General features: G+C 35.7%; 1 protein-coding gene across 2 annotated transcripts in view; it reads right to left on the reverse strand.

Moving 5' to 3' along the window:
* Window positions 1–21,711, reverse strand: part of Dcc (deleted in colorectal carcinoma) — a 1,097,616-nt gene that overhangs the window by 424,486 nt on the left and 651,419 nt on the right. For both annotated transcript variants that reach the window (XM_006525588.4, NM_007831.3), the window contains exons 6-7: window positions 4,064–4,218; window positions 1,363–1,483 (exon numbers count right to left, since the gene is read on the reverse strand). In XM_006525588.4, the coding sequence (XP_006525651.1) occupies window positions 1,363–1,483; window positions 4,064–4,218 (276 nt within the window). The remainder of the gene's footprint in view (window positions 1–1,362; window positions 1,484–4,063; window positions 4,219–21,711) is intronic.

Raw genomic sequence — 21,711 nt, forward strand, 5'->3', positions numbered from 1 at the left:
ATGCAAGCACTCATGCTCTAACTTTAGCCAAAAATACTAAAGTAATAGTAAATTTACTGTTTATCCCCAGATGGCTAAGTGTCTATGTTAAAATAAATAATAATAATAATAATATAACTATACTCAAAATGCTTTATTCTTAGGGTCACTTGTGCTTTTAGGCCCTTGAGTCTATTTCTTATCTCAACATAGAGGTTCTTTAGGGTCAGAGAGGTAATTATGATCTGGAGTGAAAGAACAAAGTCTGTTTTGCTCAAAATATCTTGTTCAAATTCCACCATCATGGAAACAATGCGTGCATTTATTTCAAATGCACTTCTTTATGTTTTTCAGAGATCCTCTGTTTAGGCACTCTGTTTCTAAATATCCTCTGCCTTAGCTCCTGGCTTAACTTCACCACTGATTGTGAATCTTTCTATCTGTTGGAGGAAAAGACTCATTGGGCAGAATTTAGCAAGAAAGCTTTAGCCTTGATTTCATTCAAGTGTACAAATGAGTCTCTTCCCAGCTTTAGCTCATTGCATTCATCCCTGTATTGTGAACAGCACAAGAACGTTTCCATCTAGAACCCCTCTTTCTTTCTCACGCTTGGCATCATTCCTCCTCCTCATCAGACACACACACACACACACACACACACACACACACACACACACACACGAGAGAGAGAGAGAGAGAGAGACAGACAGACAGACAGACAGACAGACAGACAGACAGACAAAGACAGAGGCAGAGACAGAGACAGAGACAGAGGGACTCCTCCCCTCAAAGGGATTTCTTGGCATCTCTATTACTGGATCATCCGAAGAAAGAAAAATTCAATGAAAACAAACAAACAAACAAACAAACAAAAAAGACATCTTTCAGAACTTCAACCAATCCTCCAGCTCTGTGAGAAGTTGCCAGAGAAGTCCCTGAGCATCTATGCTCAGTTCTGTCCACTTACACGGATGTAAGAATGTTTTAAAAGTTCATATATTAGCCTTACATATACCTGTGTATATATACACACAAATCTAAACTTTCGCATAAAGCCTTTTTATGTTCACATGGGATATCGGAACAGAAGTCAGTCACATAATAGACAGACAATCGTATTTTATTGGTGACTTTCTGAATCCACGTGCAAGAATGTTCCTAAGGTGCTGATTTCATTTGATATACAGGACAGGTAGCAGAATAGGACAGGCAGGCCTAATATAAAATTTCCTAGAAGGGATATATCATAAACACACACACACACGTATACTTTGATTATTTAAATAATTTCATCCTTACCTTGAGCCACACAGAAACTATGTGGATGTTACAAATAAGCCACACACAATTGCAACTCTAAGCCCTATTGTTCCCACATCTTACCAGGCTTGGGGACAATCAGCTGGGCACTACTTTGGGCATTGCCAGCCTCATTTTCAGCCACACATTGATAGAAGCCTTCATCTGACTTGACCACCCCAAGGATCCGTAAGTTGCTTCCTCCCTAGGGAAAAAAAAAATAAAGAAAAGCAGATGAGATTATTTTGTAAGGGGGGTAAAGACCTCAACGTAACAAAATAAACTCAGAACACAGAAGAGTTAAGAAAAATCACGAGTCTATAGAGCCTATATGTTCTATGCTTTCTGGAAAATATTTCACATCTTTCATTTGATTTTCTGAATCCTTGAGCAGGATTCTGTGTAAGTCTGTAAAGAAAGTATACTCATATAACTAGACATTTTCCTGGATATTTAAATGCTAAATTCAAACTTTTCTTTATTAAGAATGAAAGAAATGCAGATCAATATCTAAAAAAATCTGATTCCTTCACATTATGAAGGAGTGTAAACTTGAGGAGATAAATAGATGAATAAACAAGAATGAATGAAGAAAAACTCCCCCTCCTTGCAAATTCTAAAGAGAAAACTACTCAGGTTAAATAATTTCTGGAAGTACTTGCCCAATATAGTGTCTGAGGATCCTTTAAAATAGCAATTTTTTGGGCATAATCTTTAGGGTGCTAGAAGTCGAGCCTATGATAGATTTTGATATCCATTTTGGTTTTGTATATAGAGGAAAAATTTCACCTTCAGCAATTCATTGTGGAAACACAGTAAAGTTAACTCCTTTTGTGTATAATTTAAACCACAATCTGTTTCAAGGATGGATGATAAAATGATCTGGAGATAGTATTTAATTATACAAACTCAGTTTATCTTCAATATTAGTGCAAGAATTAGTTCAGTAAGTGAGACATGCTAAATCACTTCCCCTAAAGTCATTAAGAGATAAATATTACCTCACAGGGAATTCTTAATTGTTTTTAGTGTCTTGTAGTCAATTTTCAACTGATGTAAAATTCTTAGATAAAGCTGGCTAACTTCTAATTAACAATTCTCCTCTAAGTTACTGTCTGAACTCAGCATTGCACATATAAAGCACAATGGCTCTCAGATTTCTGTAACTACTCAGGCAACATTTTTAAGCACATTTTGATGTGAATAGGGCATATACCATACATTTTCTTCCACCTAAAGAAAAGAAGCATTTGAATAGTTCAGCTATAATGACTCATGCTGTGAGAAAGATTATTCAAACTGTAGGGGAAAAAAATAAATGTTGCATTTTATCATGCGTCCTTAAGGGCACTCAACAATTTCCTTTTCATGCAAGTAGCATATATTTTAGGCACATGCACCACTTTTCAAGCTGCCCAATGGCAGGTCATTTTTTAATTCAGTGGCAATGGAAAGAGCATTGCATTTAAAATAATGGATTGGTGTGGCATTCAAAAGTTAAGTGGTGCTCTCTCCTACTCTTACCCAACCAATTAAACAAATGAAAGTAAAAGTGAAAATGGAAAACAGAGACAACGATGATAATGGTGTGGTGTACAGATTTATTCTTTAGAAGTATGGTGTGACAAAATGCATACAACTAGGAGACTATGGACATTACTGAAAGCTGTTTGATTGTTGAAGAGTCATTTACCAACAAGGACACATAATGCCACAGGGGGATACCATGGAGGCCTCTCTGGATGGCTATGCTCTAGTTCCAACTGCCTGAGTGACTTGACTCTGTTATGGCATTTCTTTGACAGGGTCACATTTGTCTCAAATACAAAAGCTCCTAAGGCCACCTTTTTTAATCACACAGTTCTTTTCATAGTTGAAAAGTGGATTTTATAGTTCTTATATGCACATAGGCCTGAAATCAGAACCTTTGTGATGAGCCTATATCCAACAAAGAGTTTTCATAGTGCTTTTTCAAGTAGCAAATGTTTCTTCTCCTAATGGAGAAGCCAGTAATCCTATGGTCTCCCATAAGGATACTGAATGTGAACTAGAATTTTAGGGGGGGGGGAAGAAGTATGGTTCACAGTCAGTTTTGTTTCCAACATGGGAAGCAGAGTAACAAAACAATACAGACTGTGTAGCTCCTCAGGTAGAGCCAAGACCACAGTAACAACATCTGTCATCACCTCTCATGAGGGTTATCAGGCTCCACCTGGGAAAACAGTGAGGGAAGCAGTAGTGTCGATGTCTGCTGTAGGGCAACCATGATAATAACAAGCATGTCTCTCGGAAGACCATCACTAACTGTAAAAGCTGAACAGCAGGCGAATCCTAGTTCCCTGCATTCTGCAACCGAGTTTGTAAATTCTAACCCATGAAATGACAATGAGAATGAGTTGTCTCAAATGCTTTGTTTCTCTCCTCTTCTCCCCTGTCTTCACCACCCTCTCTCTCCCTTTCTCGTTTCCTTCCTTTCTTATTTCATTGCTTGAACTATCCTTCCTTCTTTCCTTCCTTCCTTCTTTCCTTCTTTCTTTCTCTCCTTTTTGTAAAAACAAAACATGCTATATTAACTGCCTAACATTTCAAATTTGCAAATTAGTTGCTTTCCTAAAACAATTCTTTTACCAGAAACAGACGTGTTTGGGACCCACATACAATCTCTGGATCCTCCAAAGACCTTGGGCCATTTCTCCAGCTTTCACTTTACAGAAGAAAAAAATTTAATGGAAGAATGCAAATAATGACTAGGATTGCAAAACGAATACGAAAAGAACATAATTACCACTATCTGAAAATAGTCACTCGGGATCACCACATCTCCATTCTTCATCCAATTCACAGTGGGCACAGGCTTCCCAGAAACTGCACATTCAAACTCAATATCCATGCTCTCATAGGCATAGAGGTTGGAAGGGTGATTTAAAAACCAGGGCGGAACTGCAAAGACAGAAAACAAGGAATGAGTGGGCACATGGTTGCATGTGCTGAGGTCTCACTGAAGTGACAACAGTGCTCTGTCATTTCTGTTACTTACCAACTCTTAGCTTCCTAAACATGAATTTCCCCCAAACACAATGCAATTAACAATGTTTGACCACATGGAAGGAATAAAAAGTCTCTGAGAAAAACACATGCAAACAATATTTTTGAAGACCAAAAGGTTTGTATTCATTTGTTCTATGAACTGAAAAGTAGATAATGATTAGGAAACTGTATCTTAGGAGACAAACAGTAAGTTTACATAAACAGACAATTCAGATAATGAGATCAGAAAGATCTGTAACAATACATTTCATTACACTTTAGCTATAGATGCTCTCTAGTGAAAAGAACCTTGTAATGATCTTATTAACACATACATATTGTTTTAGCAACTACACACTGTATCATATAATTATACTATATATGACTATTTCCTGAGTATGGTATATCATCAACTAATTTCATTTAACTTCTTAATTACCATAATAACAGTTGTTCCATAATGAGAGTTTGTTTTTTGAAAGAAAACTACAATAAAACACACTAGCTCAGTTCCTCAAAACCAGGAGGTAAAATGTTGGGTATGATTTACCACAGCGATGTGGAGAGTTAAGCTGAAATATAACTTGACTATTCATGTAGTCTAAGAAGAAACATAAAATTCAGGGAGGTATCAGCCATGAGCTTGCTTTATGTAGAAAACATGCAGCTTTAGCATCCTTTTTCCAAGTCAGTCTGTTTGTATCGTGGTTTTACCATGTTCAGTATGCAGTGAGTTTCTGTACATTTGAGTAACTATATATTTTCCTTCTACAAACCAGGACTACCAGGCTTCCCCTGGACACCACCATAAGTATTCACATTGTCTTTCTTTTTCACCAAGAACTATGGCAACAGGCAGAGACAGTATAAACATCATAATTTCCTCTTTTTTTTTTCTCAGTCTTTCTTAAAGTCTTGATTTGTAGCTAAACATTTGAACCTCCAGGACTAAACTCCTTTTAATTTCTTTAATCTTTCACTGGGGCAATTGATTTAGATGACTGGACAGAGTCATAAATATTCATGCTCCAAAGTCATGAAAAGAAATGTCTCAGGGCTGTTCTAAACACTGTATACAGGGCTAAATTATGTATTTAATATTGATAATATTATTAGCATAATGATGATTTTTTTTCTGATTCTTTTGCCAAGTTCACTGACAATGTACCAAAAGACATCTGAAATATTTACTGAGTGCCTCTGAGGACATATATATGAGTGGAATCTTTACAACTCTGTCCTCAGTTTTACACAGATTTGCATCCACTGATTATTTACTAGTCAACAGGCAGTATTTCTTGGGTAAAGACAAAGTAGAATTTATTAGTCCACTCTCTTTATATTTAGCAGTTTCATCATAGTTCTCTGAGACATGATGTATTATAATTATTTTAAAGCAAAAAAAAAATGTTACACTACACGCCATTTACATAACTTTCTTCAAAAATTACGCTTCTTGTAAATTAAGAGCCTGGCAGTCTGCTGCTCTGCCCCCATTCTTTACCACGTTGCTGTAACTGCCTCCTTTGCCACCTAACATTCTGGGGGAAGAGTAACTCAGAGATGTTTATAGGGTCTCAGAGATGATGGAAGTATGTTCTGAGAGCTATTTTAGAAATTATAGCAACTGTCTACACACCCCAAACCATTCGACCTGTTTCTCCTAGGGCTGGGAAACCCCCTAAGTCTGCCTAAACAGCTTGCTCTCATCAGATTTTGGAAATGCATTAATACTTTGGAGGTTTGCAATATAGGACACATTCAGTAGTGTACCTTTAAAGTAATCACCTGCAGTGAAACAAATCAATAATGTGAGTGTCTATATGCATAGACTATGTGTCAGAGTGGGAGAAGATGAAGAAAGAAAGAAATGACGTGAAATGGAATGGAAAGACGACCTAAAATCTGGGAATAGGAACAGGAAGGATCATAGTGCAACAAAGGAGGAAAGCCATCTAGAAGATGCAGAGTAGCTACAAAAGGATGCAGTTTTCCCTAACGCCAGTAATGGAGCCAGAATGGAGTGGGTTTTAATCTTACTCTGTGTATTCAGTACAAATGCCTCTGATTTTATCCTCACTTACAATGTAGGGAGAAGAGTTGAGAATAGAGACAGGTGATGTAGGTAAACAACACACATTTTCCAGGAAAACAGTCGCAGAGCCAACAAGAATGCATAGCCCATATATATTTTATTGTCCATAATCTATATAAATATCTACATAAACGTGGACATTGTGTGTGTGTGTTTGCATGGACATATGTAACTTCATGATATTTAAAAATGTATGTTATTTTCTTTTTTTTTAAACAGCTTGAATTTTTTTATTAGCTATTTTCTTTATTTACATTTCAAATGTTATCTGCTTTCCTGGTTCCCACTCTGAAAACCCCCTATCCCATACCCCTTCCTTCTGCTTCTATAAGGATGTTCACCCACCCACCCACTCTCTCTTCTCAATTCTGGCATTCCCCTACACTGGGGAATCAAGCCTTTACAGGACCAAGGGTCTGTCCTCCTATTGATGTCCAACAAGGCCATCCTCTGCTACATATGAGGCATACATAGATATACATACATATGAATTATGGCTGACATTCTGAGTTTTCCATAGAGCTTATGCTTTCAGCATTACACATTACACTTGTTTTCATAAGTAATTTACATAACTTTTTATAACTGGTTCATTAATTTCTATATTAGATACTTAGTAAACTGAAATATATGTCTAAAGTACACTGAGATTTTAAACATTCAAAAAAATGCATTGCGTATCCAAACTGGACCCAGGTCTGTATTTCCTGCCATAGGGCTTATGAGTGTGTGTCATCTGCATATTATAATAAAATAAGTACCAATAAAGTCTCTTTACACCACATACTTAGTACAGTGTTTCATTTTCATAATAGGATAGACATTTGGTTTTTGTTTTAAGAACTCAATAAAGTTCACATTTTCTTACTATACTATGGGTATACTGGTATAAGTTAGAGACTAGTAGAATCTTGAACAATGTCATGCAAACTATAAAAAAACCAATCTGAGTTTAATATGGAGAGTGAAACAAAGAATAACATGAGGTGGAAAATGATATGATACAGCCATTTTATATAGAAACATAGGATATGTATTATAGTAGAATAACCACCTGAAAGAAGAGTACATATATGGCCTGCATAGACTCAAATATTTGAATGCTTAAGGAGTGGCATTAGGATGTGTGGCCTTGTTATGTTAGATGTGACCTTGATGGTGGAACTGTGTCAGAGGGGCAGGGCTTCATGTTTCAAATGCTCTCTTTCCCCTCTTCCCTCTCCCGTCTCCACTCCCTCCTCCACCCCACCTCTTGCTGCCTGCAATCCAGATGTTGAACTATCAGGTCATTCTCCACCACTATGTCTACCTGTACACTACCATGATTACTAGCATGACAATAATGGACTAATCCTCTAATTAAACAATTTTTTGTGAAACTTGCTGAGGTCATGGTGTCTCTTTACAATAAAACATGAAGACACAAACCAAACTTGTAACTTGCTATTTGATATACAGATACAACGTAATACACAGATAATGTGTTGATTTTATCTGTGTCTCCAAACTAATCCTACTTGTCATAATTTTTATGAGCCTGGGGTCACTCAGAGATACATCATGTCCATATACATTTTAATAAGATTCTTTTTATTTAGGTACTGGTGTGACCAGCACTGCACCTAAGACATCTCCCAAGATGTAGCTCCCTATCATATCAGCATAGGTCTCATAAAGGCAAACCACACAAAATTAAATTGTATTATGTCTATTTGTAGGTAGGCTCAAGTTTCAGCATGTATGTTTTACAGTTGTCCTAGTCATCTATTGTTAGGAGAGTAAACAAGTTTGATTACAAAAGCAGAAAGAGAAGTTAGTCTAATGACCTATTACTATCTTTGTAGAACAGCAAATTTTACAAGATTAGTCAAGTCAGGAATAGTTTCCAATGTCTTGAAAGTAAAGGGAAAGATGGGGTCCGACTTGTACAAATTAGAGGCTTACATGATTAGATGTTAGAGGATTTTAATTTTTTTGTTTCATTTTGTTTTGCTTTTTGGACTCTCAAGTATAGTAGTCTAAACTTTAAATATAATATTAACTGTCATGATAATCAAATTATTTAGTGGAAGAAATTGACGTTTACAATGGTATAGTCAGTTTTTGTTGTTGTTGTTGTTGTTTATTTGTTTTAAAGATGGAAAATCAACTAAAGGGTGAACATTGCTTATCTACAGGTAAGGATTAACTTCTGCTGAGTCATGGATCACTGCCTAGGGTGGACTCCTCAGATTAGAAAACTTTTTTTTTATATTTTTTAAAATATTTTTTATTATTACGTATTTTCCTCAATTACATTTAGAATGTTATCCCAAAGGTCTCCCATACCTTTCCCCCCACTCCCCTATCCACCCATTCCCATTTTTTGGCCCTGGCATTCCCCTGTACTGGGGCATATAAAGTTTGCGTGTCCAATGGGCCTCTCTTTCCAGTGATGGCCAATTAGGCCATCTTTTGATACATATGCAGCTAGAGTCAAGAGCTCCAGGCTACTGGTTAGTTCATAATGTTGTTGCACCTGCAGGGTTGCAGATCTCTTTAGCTCCTTGGATACTTTCTCTAGCTCCTCCATTGGGGGCCCTGTGATCCATCCAATAGCTGACTGTGAGCATCTACTTATGTGTTTGCTAGGCCCCGGCCTAGTCTCACAAGACACAGCTATATCTGGGTCCTTTCAGCAAAATCTTGCTAGTGTATGCAATGGTGTCATCGTTTGGAGGCTAATTATGGGATGGATCCTTGGATATGGCAGTCTCTAGATGGTCCATCGTTTTGTCTCAGCTCCAAACTTTGTCTCTGTAACTCCTTCCATGGGTGATTGTTTCCAAGAGGCAACTTGCGTTCCAGTTGTATGTGAGGTTTTGTCTTTTTCTCCTTCACCTAATACTTTAGCTCTGTGTTCAATATTTATTAAGAAGTGTTAGCTAAGTCACATTTTATATGTGCTATCTCCCAGCCAGATGAAGGGTCTTGAGTGCAAAGCCCTGAGCATATGACTGGTTTTCGATCTTCTTTTGTTTATTCCTCTGCCTTTCCCTTCTATGAAAGCAATAACTCCAGCATTTAAAACTATTTACTTGTAGCCATTGCTTAAAAAGGAAAAAAATAAATAAAACCTGAGTACCATGATATTTCAACCTATCAAATATGAATGAAACAATGACAGTTTCCAACAAGATATGGATTTTCATTACATTTGACTTCTTTGGATAAAATGAAACTTGTGACTGGAAATAACAAGGTTTTGATTTTCTAGGGTCTTTATGTCTATGTAGTACATTAAAGATTCTGAAAAATATTATAGCCAAGAAAATGCTGATTCAAGTCAACTGTCAATGAACAGGATGCTGAAAAATATAAAATTCTTGAATGAGATTTTTATCTTCAATAAAGATCAATCTACATGACATATTCCTTCAGATGCCTCCTGGCATAGATAGGGCAGCATAGGTCAAACTTACATTTGGGTATGTTTCCTCTAAATGTATTTGACTCCCTTTATAATATCTGTGTGGTGTTTAGTCACTTACCTTAATACAATAAAGCTGCTTTTGTTATTTGAGGACCTATGTCCTCAACAGCACCCAATCTATTGGAATGGGTTTCATCAATACCATGATTATCCCAAATGTATATTTAGTTTCTTCTTTTGCTCCATGAATTCACTCATGGCTTCAAGCATTTTTATATTTATATAACTTATTGTTTTCTCTTTATTAATATGTTTTAAATAAAACAAAATTGTATAATCTCATTTTTTAGGTCTGTAACAAACATTATTTTAAAGCATTTTTTATTATACAAAATTAATTTTTTCAGTGTTATTTGGAGTTTAAGAGGTTTTATACATTTTAAAGATTTGTCATAGCTCTTTGAAATGACAAATAACTTCTTTTTAATAAATATTTTATCTTTAAAAAATATAATTAAAATACAATTATATTTTCCCTCCATTCTCCAATGTCTTCCAGGTCCATTCACCCACCCCACCCCACAACCTAACTTGCTTTCAAATTATGGCCTCTTCAACAATGCCTTTCTGTAATTCTCGTGGCATAAATAAACAGAAGGCGGTACAAATCACTTCAGTGAATACCTAACATGCATCATAAAATACAGTTTTTGTTAGAAAAAAATCTACATGATCTTTTAGTAACCACTATTTCTCTCTAAGAATAATGACCATTTAGCATTGGATAACCAATTGGTGTGCTTTTCCTTCCCTTCCCTAGGGCAGGCAATTATTACTACTTTCAACATTCGGTCTTTACTTCATTCAAAAAATGAGCTAAAAGTAACATTATATAGACTAAGGAGGTTATATTTAAGAAAACAATTATATATATATATATGTATATGTATATATATATATATATATATATATATATATATATATATATTAATTTGAAAGAGATCAAAGAGGGATAAATGGGAACGTTTGAAGGAGGAAAGATATTGGAAAGATATATATACACATATGCATATAATAGCTTTTTTCAATTTTTATTAGGTATTTACTTCATTTACATTTCAAACGCTATCCTGAAAGTCCCCTATACCCTCCCCCTCCCCCTGCTTCCCTACCCACCTACTCCTACTTCTTGGCCCTGGTGTTCCCCTGTACTGGGGCATACATATAAAGTTTGCAAAACCAAGGGGCCTCTCTGCCCAATGATGGCCAACTAGGCCATCTTCTGCTACATATGCATCTAGAGACACGAGCTCTGGGGGGTACTGGTTAGTTCATAATGTTGTTCCACCTATAGGGTTGCAGGTCCCCTCAGCTCCTTGGGTACTTTCTCTAGCTCCTCCATTAGGGGCCCTGTGTTCCATCCAATAGCTGTCTGTGAGCATCCACTTCTGTGTTTGCCAGGCACTGGCATAGCCTCACAAGAGACAGCTATGTCAGGGAGGGTCCTTTCAGCAAAATCTTGCTAGTGTATGCAGTGGTGTCAGCATTTGGAGGCTGATTATGGGATGGATCCCTGGTTGGGTCAGTCTCTGGATGGTCCATCCTTTTGTCTCAGCTCCAAACTTTGCCTCTGCAACTCTTTCCATGGGTGTTGTTCCCTTTTCTAAGAAGGGGCAAAGTGTAGCTATTAATGTAAGAACATACCATGAATTTGAAAGAGATCAAAGAGGGATAAATAGGAACGTTTGAAGGAGGAAAGATATTGGGGGAAATGATATCATTGCATTATAATTTTTAAAAGGACATAATAAACTATGAATGTGCAAAATAAATAAAATGTGAAAGGGTAAAAATGTAAAAACCCAGTGGGTCTTCAGAGGAGGCACTTTGTACTTGATTTACTCATTTGTTTTTAGAACCATTGCGGTAGTTCTTTCTGGAATGTAAACATATGAAAAAACTAACCACTCAATAGCTGAATGCCTCCACCCAACTGTGTCTGTAGTGCAGAAAGAATACTTCATGTGAAAAACAATGGCTAAGAAGCAAACCACCTGGTACCAAATGTAAGCTTAGCCATACTGCAGAGTAGGAGAGGAAAACACACCTAAACAGAATTAGTGTTCCCAAAAGACTGCCCAATCCAACAATGAGAAATTGCTCTCATTTTCCAAATCTGTTTTAATTTAACCCTATGCTGACTTTTGCTGTCGAAGAAACTTTTGTTCAAGCAACTTAATTTTAAATGTAAAAATTATTTCTTCTTTTATTTACCTAGTAACAAGCTTCCATATGATAACCTCCATCTAGGCCTATCTTCTGTGATTGCACACTTGAAATCTGTTTAAAATTTCTCGCTAATCTTGTTCATTATCACTGCTCTATCAGTCTCCTGCTTCAGGAGCAGTTGTTGAGCCCTGCATTTCTTCACTTGTTTCTTTCACATACCTATCTATACTTTCCCAAGACTATCTAAGTTGAAATAAGTTCCACATTTAAATGGTAGGAATATGATGTGCTGGGTATAAAAATGTAAGTTTTTTTTTATTGCAATTAATCTTAATTGGAGTTTTTGTAATACTTTTAAAGCAGTTTTCACTTTGTATTTTCTCTAATTTTGTTATTCAAGATCTTTTAGTATATTCCCACAGCATATATATGTTCATATTATTAATAATAAATGTAATGTATATTATTATATGGTCCTAAAATTTGCTATTGTACACTGGTTTATATATATATATGACAGGATATATCTTCTGGCTACAGATGAATAACAACCATAAGCCTGGTAAGAAACAGCATCTATGAAATAAGGAATTGTTTTTCTTCTAACATCAACATGAATTATGACAGCTGAATACTAGCAGCAGCATTGTAAAGCTTAACTGCTGTTGTTGCCACAGTCAGTATTTTAATCAGTACAGGGAAATGAAAGTTCAGATCTTTTGAATTTCATTTCTACTTCTGATTAGCACTCGTTATTGTGCACACAATCCATGAAGAAAATCTTTCTTCTATACAACACAGCTTCTGTATGTGGCAATGAACAACATCTGATCCTCAACCTTTACTTCGAAGTCCTTCATACATACCAGGCAATGATTTCAGATCTTTTCACACAATTTTCTTTATCCAGACAAATAATCCCAGTCAGTGCCTTTCCCCATTGCTGGCTTTCTCTGTAATCAGGGTTGCTTTTCTCTAAGTCCTGACTGAACTTTTCATTTCTCTTTTCAATTGTGAGAGCTATAAGTAAATTGGAAGTGTGATTCCATTAGGCTCAAGCCTGTGATGAAAATAAGAGGAGCTCTGCTCCAAAACCCTAGTTCTATATGCACAGTGATGTCGAAACCACCCCTTTGTGTTAACAAAGGTATGGAAATTAATTCACTAGTGCAGATACTGCATATCACCAACAATTATGCTTGCAAATGTGCATATAAATACACACATATAAATATCGTAGTGCATATAAAATTGATAAACATTTTTATCTTCTGAATTTTTACTTGCACTGTGAAGTAAATGAAAAACACACATGCACACACAGAAACACACACGCGCACACATATGCACACACACATACAGACACATATATTTCTAGCATATACATATATTGGAAATATCTGTATAACCAAAAATTAGAAAATAGAACAAATTACTGTTACTAATTTTACAAACATAAATTATTCCTCTTACAAACACCAATTATTTCCTCTTAATCAGATATAATACAGTCTGTCCTTTTTGGTATTTGAAAGTAGAAAAATGTAAAGGTTTTAGATATTTGAGGAAAATATCCTGGGTGAGAGCTATGTGTGCCTATTTTACACTGAACCAATTGAAGAGCTAGATAAATTATAACAGAACTTTCCCCACTTAGCATTATCATAGGAGGAAACCTTTCAGTACATGCAACCGAGTTGATAGTTTCAGTTGCAATACTGAACCCACTTCCCTGACCCATGACAGATAGTGAGTTGCAGATAATCATCTATTCACCAGCAACCTTTAAACATGAGCTCATGCAAGACCTACCGATAGCCTACATTTTGCCTCTTCTCATTGAAAAGGTGCTATGGTTATCAAGGAAGCACAAAATATTCTTGAGTTCTAGTTGTTCTAGTGTTTTGTCATTGTGGTTTCCGTGATAATAAAACAATGGCAAGAGTAACTTGAGAAGAGGCATGGTATAGCTTTCTGGTTGAATCATCACTGAGGAGAGCCAAAGCCATGACCTGGAGGCATGAACTCTGATGCCATAACTGAAACACATATCGCAGAGGAAATATGTCAACTGATGTGCTTCCCTTGGCTTGCTTGGCGACCATCCTTACAGAGACCATGCCCACCTAGGGATGCCAATGTCCACAGTGGACTATGTCCTCCCACATCGACCCACAATCAACAGTGTGCTCACAGGTATGACTACAGTCCAGTCTTATGTAGCCAACTCTTAAGTCTAGGTTCCCGTTTTGGAGGTACAGATGTTTGTGTTGAGCTGACAAAATCATCCAGCACAGAAATAAAGAGTTGATTGGAATATATTTTTTTTACAAGTTCCTCTCTAAAAATAGAAGTAGGAAATAGAACCAACCAGCTGGTTGAATGGTCTATAAAAGTCTCATGCAGCTTCATCTGAAGCCATTGTCCTATATACATTTGTTATTTACACATCTGAAAACCTGGATCATCCTGCCTCAAAGTGGAGTTTAAAGTATCTGACGAAGGTCGGAAGTTAAGTTTCCAGGTAACCCTTAATATACTGGAGCAAACATAATACTTATACAGAACTACTTAGATGATTAAATTTTAAGATATGTGATATATATATATATATATATATATATATATATATATATATATATATATATATATATGTGTGTGTGTGTGTGTGTGTGTGTGTGTGTGTGTGTGTGTGTGTGTATGAATAAGGGAAGGATACAATGCAATGAATAAATAAAGGACACACCACAGAATAGAAAGACAGCTTTCAAGTTGCTTCACACAATGGAGTTGCTTAATATGTAAAGAGATTAAATGAAAATAGAGGTCAAAAATTAGATGGCGAAACAAGAGGCAGAAATAAAATGGGAGAAAACCAAATGAAAAATCTAAACCTCAGCATTAGAAAACCAATGTATAAATCACAAAGCATAAAAGAGATGCAGCAGAAAATCAAATTACCAAGAGACAGGAGACCTGAAATATTCACAGCAAATGTCAGTGGAAAAGGCAAAGAAAAGAAGTAGTGAAGGCCAAAGCTGTACTGAGGCAGACAGGATAAAATGAGGCTTCTTTAATACAACTGGCACTCATGATAACCTGAGTGCAGAGATAGAGCCTCAGATAACTTAGGGAAATGTCCCTCAGAAAGAAATGTGGATTTGCACATTGAAATACTGCTCCAAGTTTCTGGAAAATTGAATATATAATTAGACATGAGAAGATATGAGGTAGATCTAATTTAAACTATTGAACCTGAAGAGTATAGAATTTCTTGGATGTCCAGGAATAAAACACCTGCACAATGGAAAAAGGCAAGACAGAACTCCCAGGTGGTAGTCCTCACTGTCAATAAGCAATGGAACAATGGTATTCTAAGGTACTACACTTGATTATTTATTTATAAAGCCACATTCTCCGTGATGAAAGTGATGACAGAATACAGCACCTTTTACATTGTTGAACAACAAAAAAACCCAGGCAATTAGGAGTCCCATCAAACCGGAGAGTTCTGCACAGTGCAGAACAACTGTTGACTTGCCACATGTTTATACAGAGAGAAATGATAAAAAATCAAAATGGAAATAATGAGTATGGAAGAGAATGGCATCACTATACACCTAAATACAGGGAAACTAACACTTTACCAAAAGCCTGCAATTGGGGAAATGATTGTGACTATAATGATGATCTCTGTTCCAGGCAGCCTTTCTTTCTCAGCATGGGGCTCTGTCAGGTTTCTGAATCCAGAATCTGAAAAGACTACTATCCCGAGGATATTGCTGTAAATGTCTTTCACTCAAAGCTTCGTCAAATTACACAGAAGGATGTGTAAATCTAAAGATTTAGGGAATTAAATTCACATGATTTTTTCTCAAACACAGTTCAGTGATTTTTATGAACTAAGTTTGTACATTTGTGCAATTGTGTGTGTGTATGTGTGTGTGTGTGTGTGTGTGTGTGTGTGTGTGTGTGCATTTGTGTGCTGATGTGTGTCAGTTTGTATCTGTGTGTTGGTGTGTGTGGTTTGTGGGTGTTGGTGTGCAGGTGTGGGTGTCTGTGTGTGTCTCTGTGTGCTTGTGTTTGCACTTGGAATCAGAAGATTTAGGAAAAATTTAAACTTAGTAAGTACGACGCAAAACTTGTCTCTGAAAACAACAGAGAGAAGGAAGAGAGAAAGAGTCAAAGAGTGACAGAGACAACAGAGATTTGGGAAAGGAAACATGCTAATGTGGTTGAATATAAATGTGCATTCATTATTTATCTCTGTTTCTGTATTTTAAAAATCCTGTGAGTGCCTAAAAGTACATGACCAAGAGGAACTGCTGTGACTGTCTTGCGCTAAACTCTTCAATATCTGGATGTGTAATTGACGTTATGTATTGATTTCTGTTTATGTTACATATACTAAGCATCTACATAAATTCAATGCTGCACCAGAACATTCTCTGTTGCTGACAGAGTGAAGGATTCTCAGGCTTTCTTTCTATTTTTAGCATTGCCTGAGGCTTCCTGCATGCAGGTGTTTATAGATGTCCAAATACTCTTCAGGATGAACAATTTATATAGCTTCAATTTAGAAGAAAGAACAGGAGAAATAAAACTTCCAGCTTACTTTTTTTATGCTGCCACTAAAATAATATTTGAAGAGCGTTAGTTAATGTATTGCTTAGCACAATAAATGCCTGCCCAAGCATCCCATAAAACTCACTGAGAGTCATTCAAAGGCAGGTCAAGGACAATTATTTCATTTTCTTACTGAGAATACTCCTTTTTTTTAAAAATTCATTTTCACAGTTCTTTTATTACAAGTTTCAATTTCTTTTTTTTTTTAATTTTTTTTATTAGGTGTTTTCCTCGTTTACATTTTCAATGCTATCCCAAAGGCCCCCCATGTCAACCCCCCCAATCCCCTACCCACCCACTCCCCCTTTTTGGCCCTGGCGTTCCCCTGTACTGGGGCATATAAAGTTGGCAAGTCCAATGGGCCTCTCTTTGCAGTGATGGCCGACTAGGCCATCTTTTGATGCATATGCAGCTAGAGACAAGAGCTCCGAGATACTCCTTTTAAACCAACAAATACAAGGGACTTAAGATAATTTGGTAAAAATAAAATTAATTCCAGCACCTATAACTTTGATACTTGTATCTGTCTCTTGTCTAGTTTTGTGAATACTGTGTGTGTGTGGGGTGTGTGTGTGTGTGCATGTACACAATCCCTTGGGCATCAGTACAAGGTCAGGTGTGTATTCTGGTTTCCACCTGGTTTGAAACAGTCTCTTTGTCTTTTTATTTTTGGATATACCATGCTTCTGAAAGCCTCATGCATATGAAAATTCTTATGTCTCCACCTCCTATCACCCTATCAAGGTACTGGGATTGTAGATGCTGGAGCTAAGTCTGGCTTTTTGTACCGGAGCAAGGCTTTTCTTCATAAAAACATCGCCCCAGTCACTCTCTGCCTTTTTAATTTTTAATTTTTGGTTTCTAGAAATCCTAAATATCTTACCTTAAATTAGATCAGATCGCATAACACTTGTTTTTAAAATGGAAATTTCAAAAACTGAAAAAAGAATGTATATCATGAAGTGTTATAAGATCTTACCAAATAGAAGATCCATTTTTTAAAAAAATAATGGCTTTTATTTCACAAGAAATTAAATTACATTTAAAAAATCTTTGCACAATGTATTTAAATCATAGAGGAGTAAAAATTATAATGTGTGTGATTCACAGTAGTAATATGAATCAAAATTTAGATTTCATAAGGCATATATTCTAGTGTGGTATATTAGCATGGAAATTGAAATCTAATAGATTGACAATAAAATAAAAATTTTGAAAATATAAAATTCCAGAATATGTAGAATATATATAAAATTAGGTTGTAACATTTTATTGATTATTAAGGATTCTACTGTATTAGTCATAAAGAATGAAATATGATATGCCACTTGCAAAAAATGGATGCAATTGATTAATAAGAAATTGATGATTTCCCATTAAGTTAAATGTACTGTGTTAGTAGAAATATCAATGTGTGTGTTCACATATGCTCAAATAGATATGTGAAAACACACAGATACTAGTGTATGACATAAGGGCTTTTTGGAAGTGGGAGGGGACAGTATGAGAGAGTCAGGTTTTAGGAAGTGGTAATAAAGCATTGGCAAAGGAGAGCGTATGTAGAGCTGTCCTATCCCAAGGCAGTTAAAGGGATCAAGGAGGACAGTGAACATGTATCTCCATTTTGCTGTTACAGTTAGGGATTAGCTCTTCACCTGCCTATAAAACGTCAACACTGTGGGAATAGAGGAAAAAAAAAAAAACTCTTTGGGCTTTAAAGATGGCTCAGTGGTTAAGTGCACTGACTGTTCTAGAGGTCCTGAGTTCAATTCCCAGCGGCCACATGGTGGCTCATAACCCTCTGTAATGGAATCTGATGCCCTCTTCGGGTGTCTGAAGAGAGCAACTTTGTACTCCACTTCTAGCTGATTCTTTGGCTTTGCATTTCATCCTGAAATCCTCTAGTACTCAAAACATCATCAGGAATTGATGAGAGAATTCTTTTAGGGAGATATTTGATGTTTTCTTATATTTTGTACAAAGTTTATATAATTTCTCATCCCAGGTAATGACATAATTGCAATAATTATATGGCTCATTACTTAAAAGAAATCTAGTTAGAATGCTTATAATACCATTGGTTCTGAATCAAAAATAAATAAATGTGCTTCTCATACAACTTCTAAAATTTTCATGGTGTGGGTTCATACTTGCTGTTCATATTTGCTTCATGCATACACACACACACACACACACACACACACATACACACACATATTTACATTTAATTCCTGTTCTCATACCAGACATAGCAGGCATATAAATAAACATAAGATTACACTTTGTGAACCATCAGTCATACATACATACAGCTTTGCAAATCAATAATCTATAAGCATGCATATGCTTTTGAATGAACTTGAGTATATTTACATGCCTTTAAGAAAAATATAACCCAAAATATCAACCTCTGTTCTTATGTACATACTTTAAAGCTTGTTCAGATGTCTACATTGTGAATAGAAAAAAATAACTCCACCAAGCTACATGTCAGGTTAATATTACATTAGAAAGAGCTATTTTTTGCTTGTTTGATTTTGCTTTTAAAATAAAGCTGAAAACCAAATGGAGCATAAATGTAAGCTGTAAGGCCTTAAAGAGGGAACTGTGAATAATTATTCATCACCTTATATTCTAAAGCACTAACTCTTAAAAGATGCTGACTTGATTGATAAAGTGCTCAGAGATTTAAACCATCCTTTGCATTTTATGGATGAAGGAGTTAATAGTAAATGACTTCTATGGTATCACACACCTCATAAATACCAGAAGCAACATTAAAACTATGCTGTCTAAATTCCAATCAATGACCTTTCTCTGTTATCTAACAACATTTAAAAATACCAAGTAAGGTTAAAAGATATTTTAGTGTCTCCACAATGAATTTGGGTCTTGAAACAAAGTAGACCTTCCTTTTTTTTTCTTTGTGTCAATCTAAAATATAAACTATATTTTGCTGCTCTGCATAGTAAGCGAACATGAAAGTGAATACAATTACCAAAAAATTCTCCATTTTTATATTTAAACATGTTTCTCTCTACCTGATACATTGTATCACTGAAACAATTGTCCACTGTGTTTTAGTCCCAAACTCAACAGTCCTACATTAATCTGTTAATATCTACATTATTAATGTGCAGGAGCAATAGTACTCAGGTTTCATAGGACTGTAGATTGTGAGCTCTGTATGGAGAAACTAGACCATCGCAAAACACCTTACCCCTGCTTTCACCTTGACACTCAGAAACAACGAGTTGAAGAAGGTATTACATGATATGAGAGAAAAGTCAGTAAACACTGGTGGGAAGAACAGCAGAGATGAATGCTTGCTTATGTATAGAATTAATTACTTGAATTTAATAGTAGAAAAATTCTAGAGTAAACTAAAACAATAAAGCTATGAGAATTGCATTTTGGAGATGTGCTATTCAGGAAACAAACTTGATATTTTGTGATACCACACATACTGTTTTAAAAAGTCGGGATAAAACCTTGCAATTAGGCAATCACTTCCAAATCCTCCATTGGCAAAGAAAATCGCCATAAGATCATTGCATTCTTGGCCTATCATAGTGTTTATTTGGCTATAAAATGATTGTTTTTCTTATTTCAGTAATCTTGATTTGAAGGTAAAAATGTCAGGTGGACACATCCTTACTTGATGACTTTGCAATCCTCTCCTCAGAACTTTTTTTGTGTTATTCTCATCTCCTTCATCTTCAAGATTCTCTCTCTGACTGGATGACCTTCTCACTTCAGGCTGATACATTTTAGGGATCACATATTTGTAACTGACTGATACCTCAGAGTTAATCGGTCTTTGGGTGCTTTCTAAGCCACTCCACCACTTGTTATACTGAGTTATTTTCGCCTGTTTATTCATTTTTCTTTTTTTTTCCTCCCATTAGTTTTGCAAGAATGCAATGTCTCTTTAGATATCTTCAAAAACGTCATAAAAGATTAATGAATGACTTTTGGTTTTTTGGGTTTTTTGTTTGTTTGTTTGTTTTGTTTTGTTTTCTGAGACAGGGTTTCTCTGTGTAGTTTTGGCTGTCCTGGAACTCACTCTGTAGACCAGGCTGGCCTGGAACTCAGAAATACAACTGCCTCTGCCTCCCAAGTGCTGTGATTAAAGGCATGCACCACCACCGACCAGTAATTTAAAACAACATATTAAAATATTTAGCTTATATCAAATTTAATGATTGTGTTTCCTTGGATCTATGTAGTTCTTTATGCAGCATGTTTGTGGAGTACTCCAGAAGTAAGCTTTGAAGTAATTTTAGTAGTGCACTTTCTCTAAAACATTAGTTTCAAAAAATATTTTTGCCAAATTATATTATATATTTTGATGAAATTTATTCTTCACTACCACCTCCTAAACCCTGAATCTTTCAAATACTCTTCTTCCACTTGCAAAACTTCACCTTATGTTGTACATTAAAATATGTGCATTTATACATATTTATGTGTCCATATGTGAACACACAGATATTTCTATTAATATAGGACATTTAATGTAACAGGCAATCATCAATTGTATCCATATTCCTGCAAGTGACATTTTTCATTTTTTATAACTAAATAGAACTTCATTGTGTCAATTTAATATATTTTCTTTCCTGTTGATGGTCACTTGGACTAATTAAATTCCTCAATTATTGTGGACAATACTACACTAAATACAAATGGGCATATGTTTCTGTAGTATGGTGACTTAGATTCCTGTGGGAAGATTCACAGGATAGTACATATAGAACATAGAATAGTTCTAGTTCTAATTTTCTGAGAAACCATCATATTTATTTCAATGGTAGCACTACCAGTTAAAATTCTTCCAACAATTTAGAAGTATTACTTTATTAAGCATCATTTGCTGTATTTTTATTAATGCTAGGCATTATAATATGGGTTAAATGAAATGCCAGTATAGTGTAGACTCAGTTTTCATTTTCTTCACATATAGGAATACTGAGAATTTTATGTGTCCATTGGCTATCTGAAATTCATTTGTTAAGAATAATGAGTTTATTTTGAGAGATCA

The sequence above is a fragment of the Mus musculus genome, chromosome 18 (genome assembly GCF_000001635.26).
Source record: "Mus musculus strain C57BL/6J chromosome 18, GRCm38.p6 C57BL/6J".
Lineage (NCBI taxonomy): Eukaryota > Metazoa > Chordata > Mammalia > Rodentia > Muridae > Mus > Mus musculus.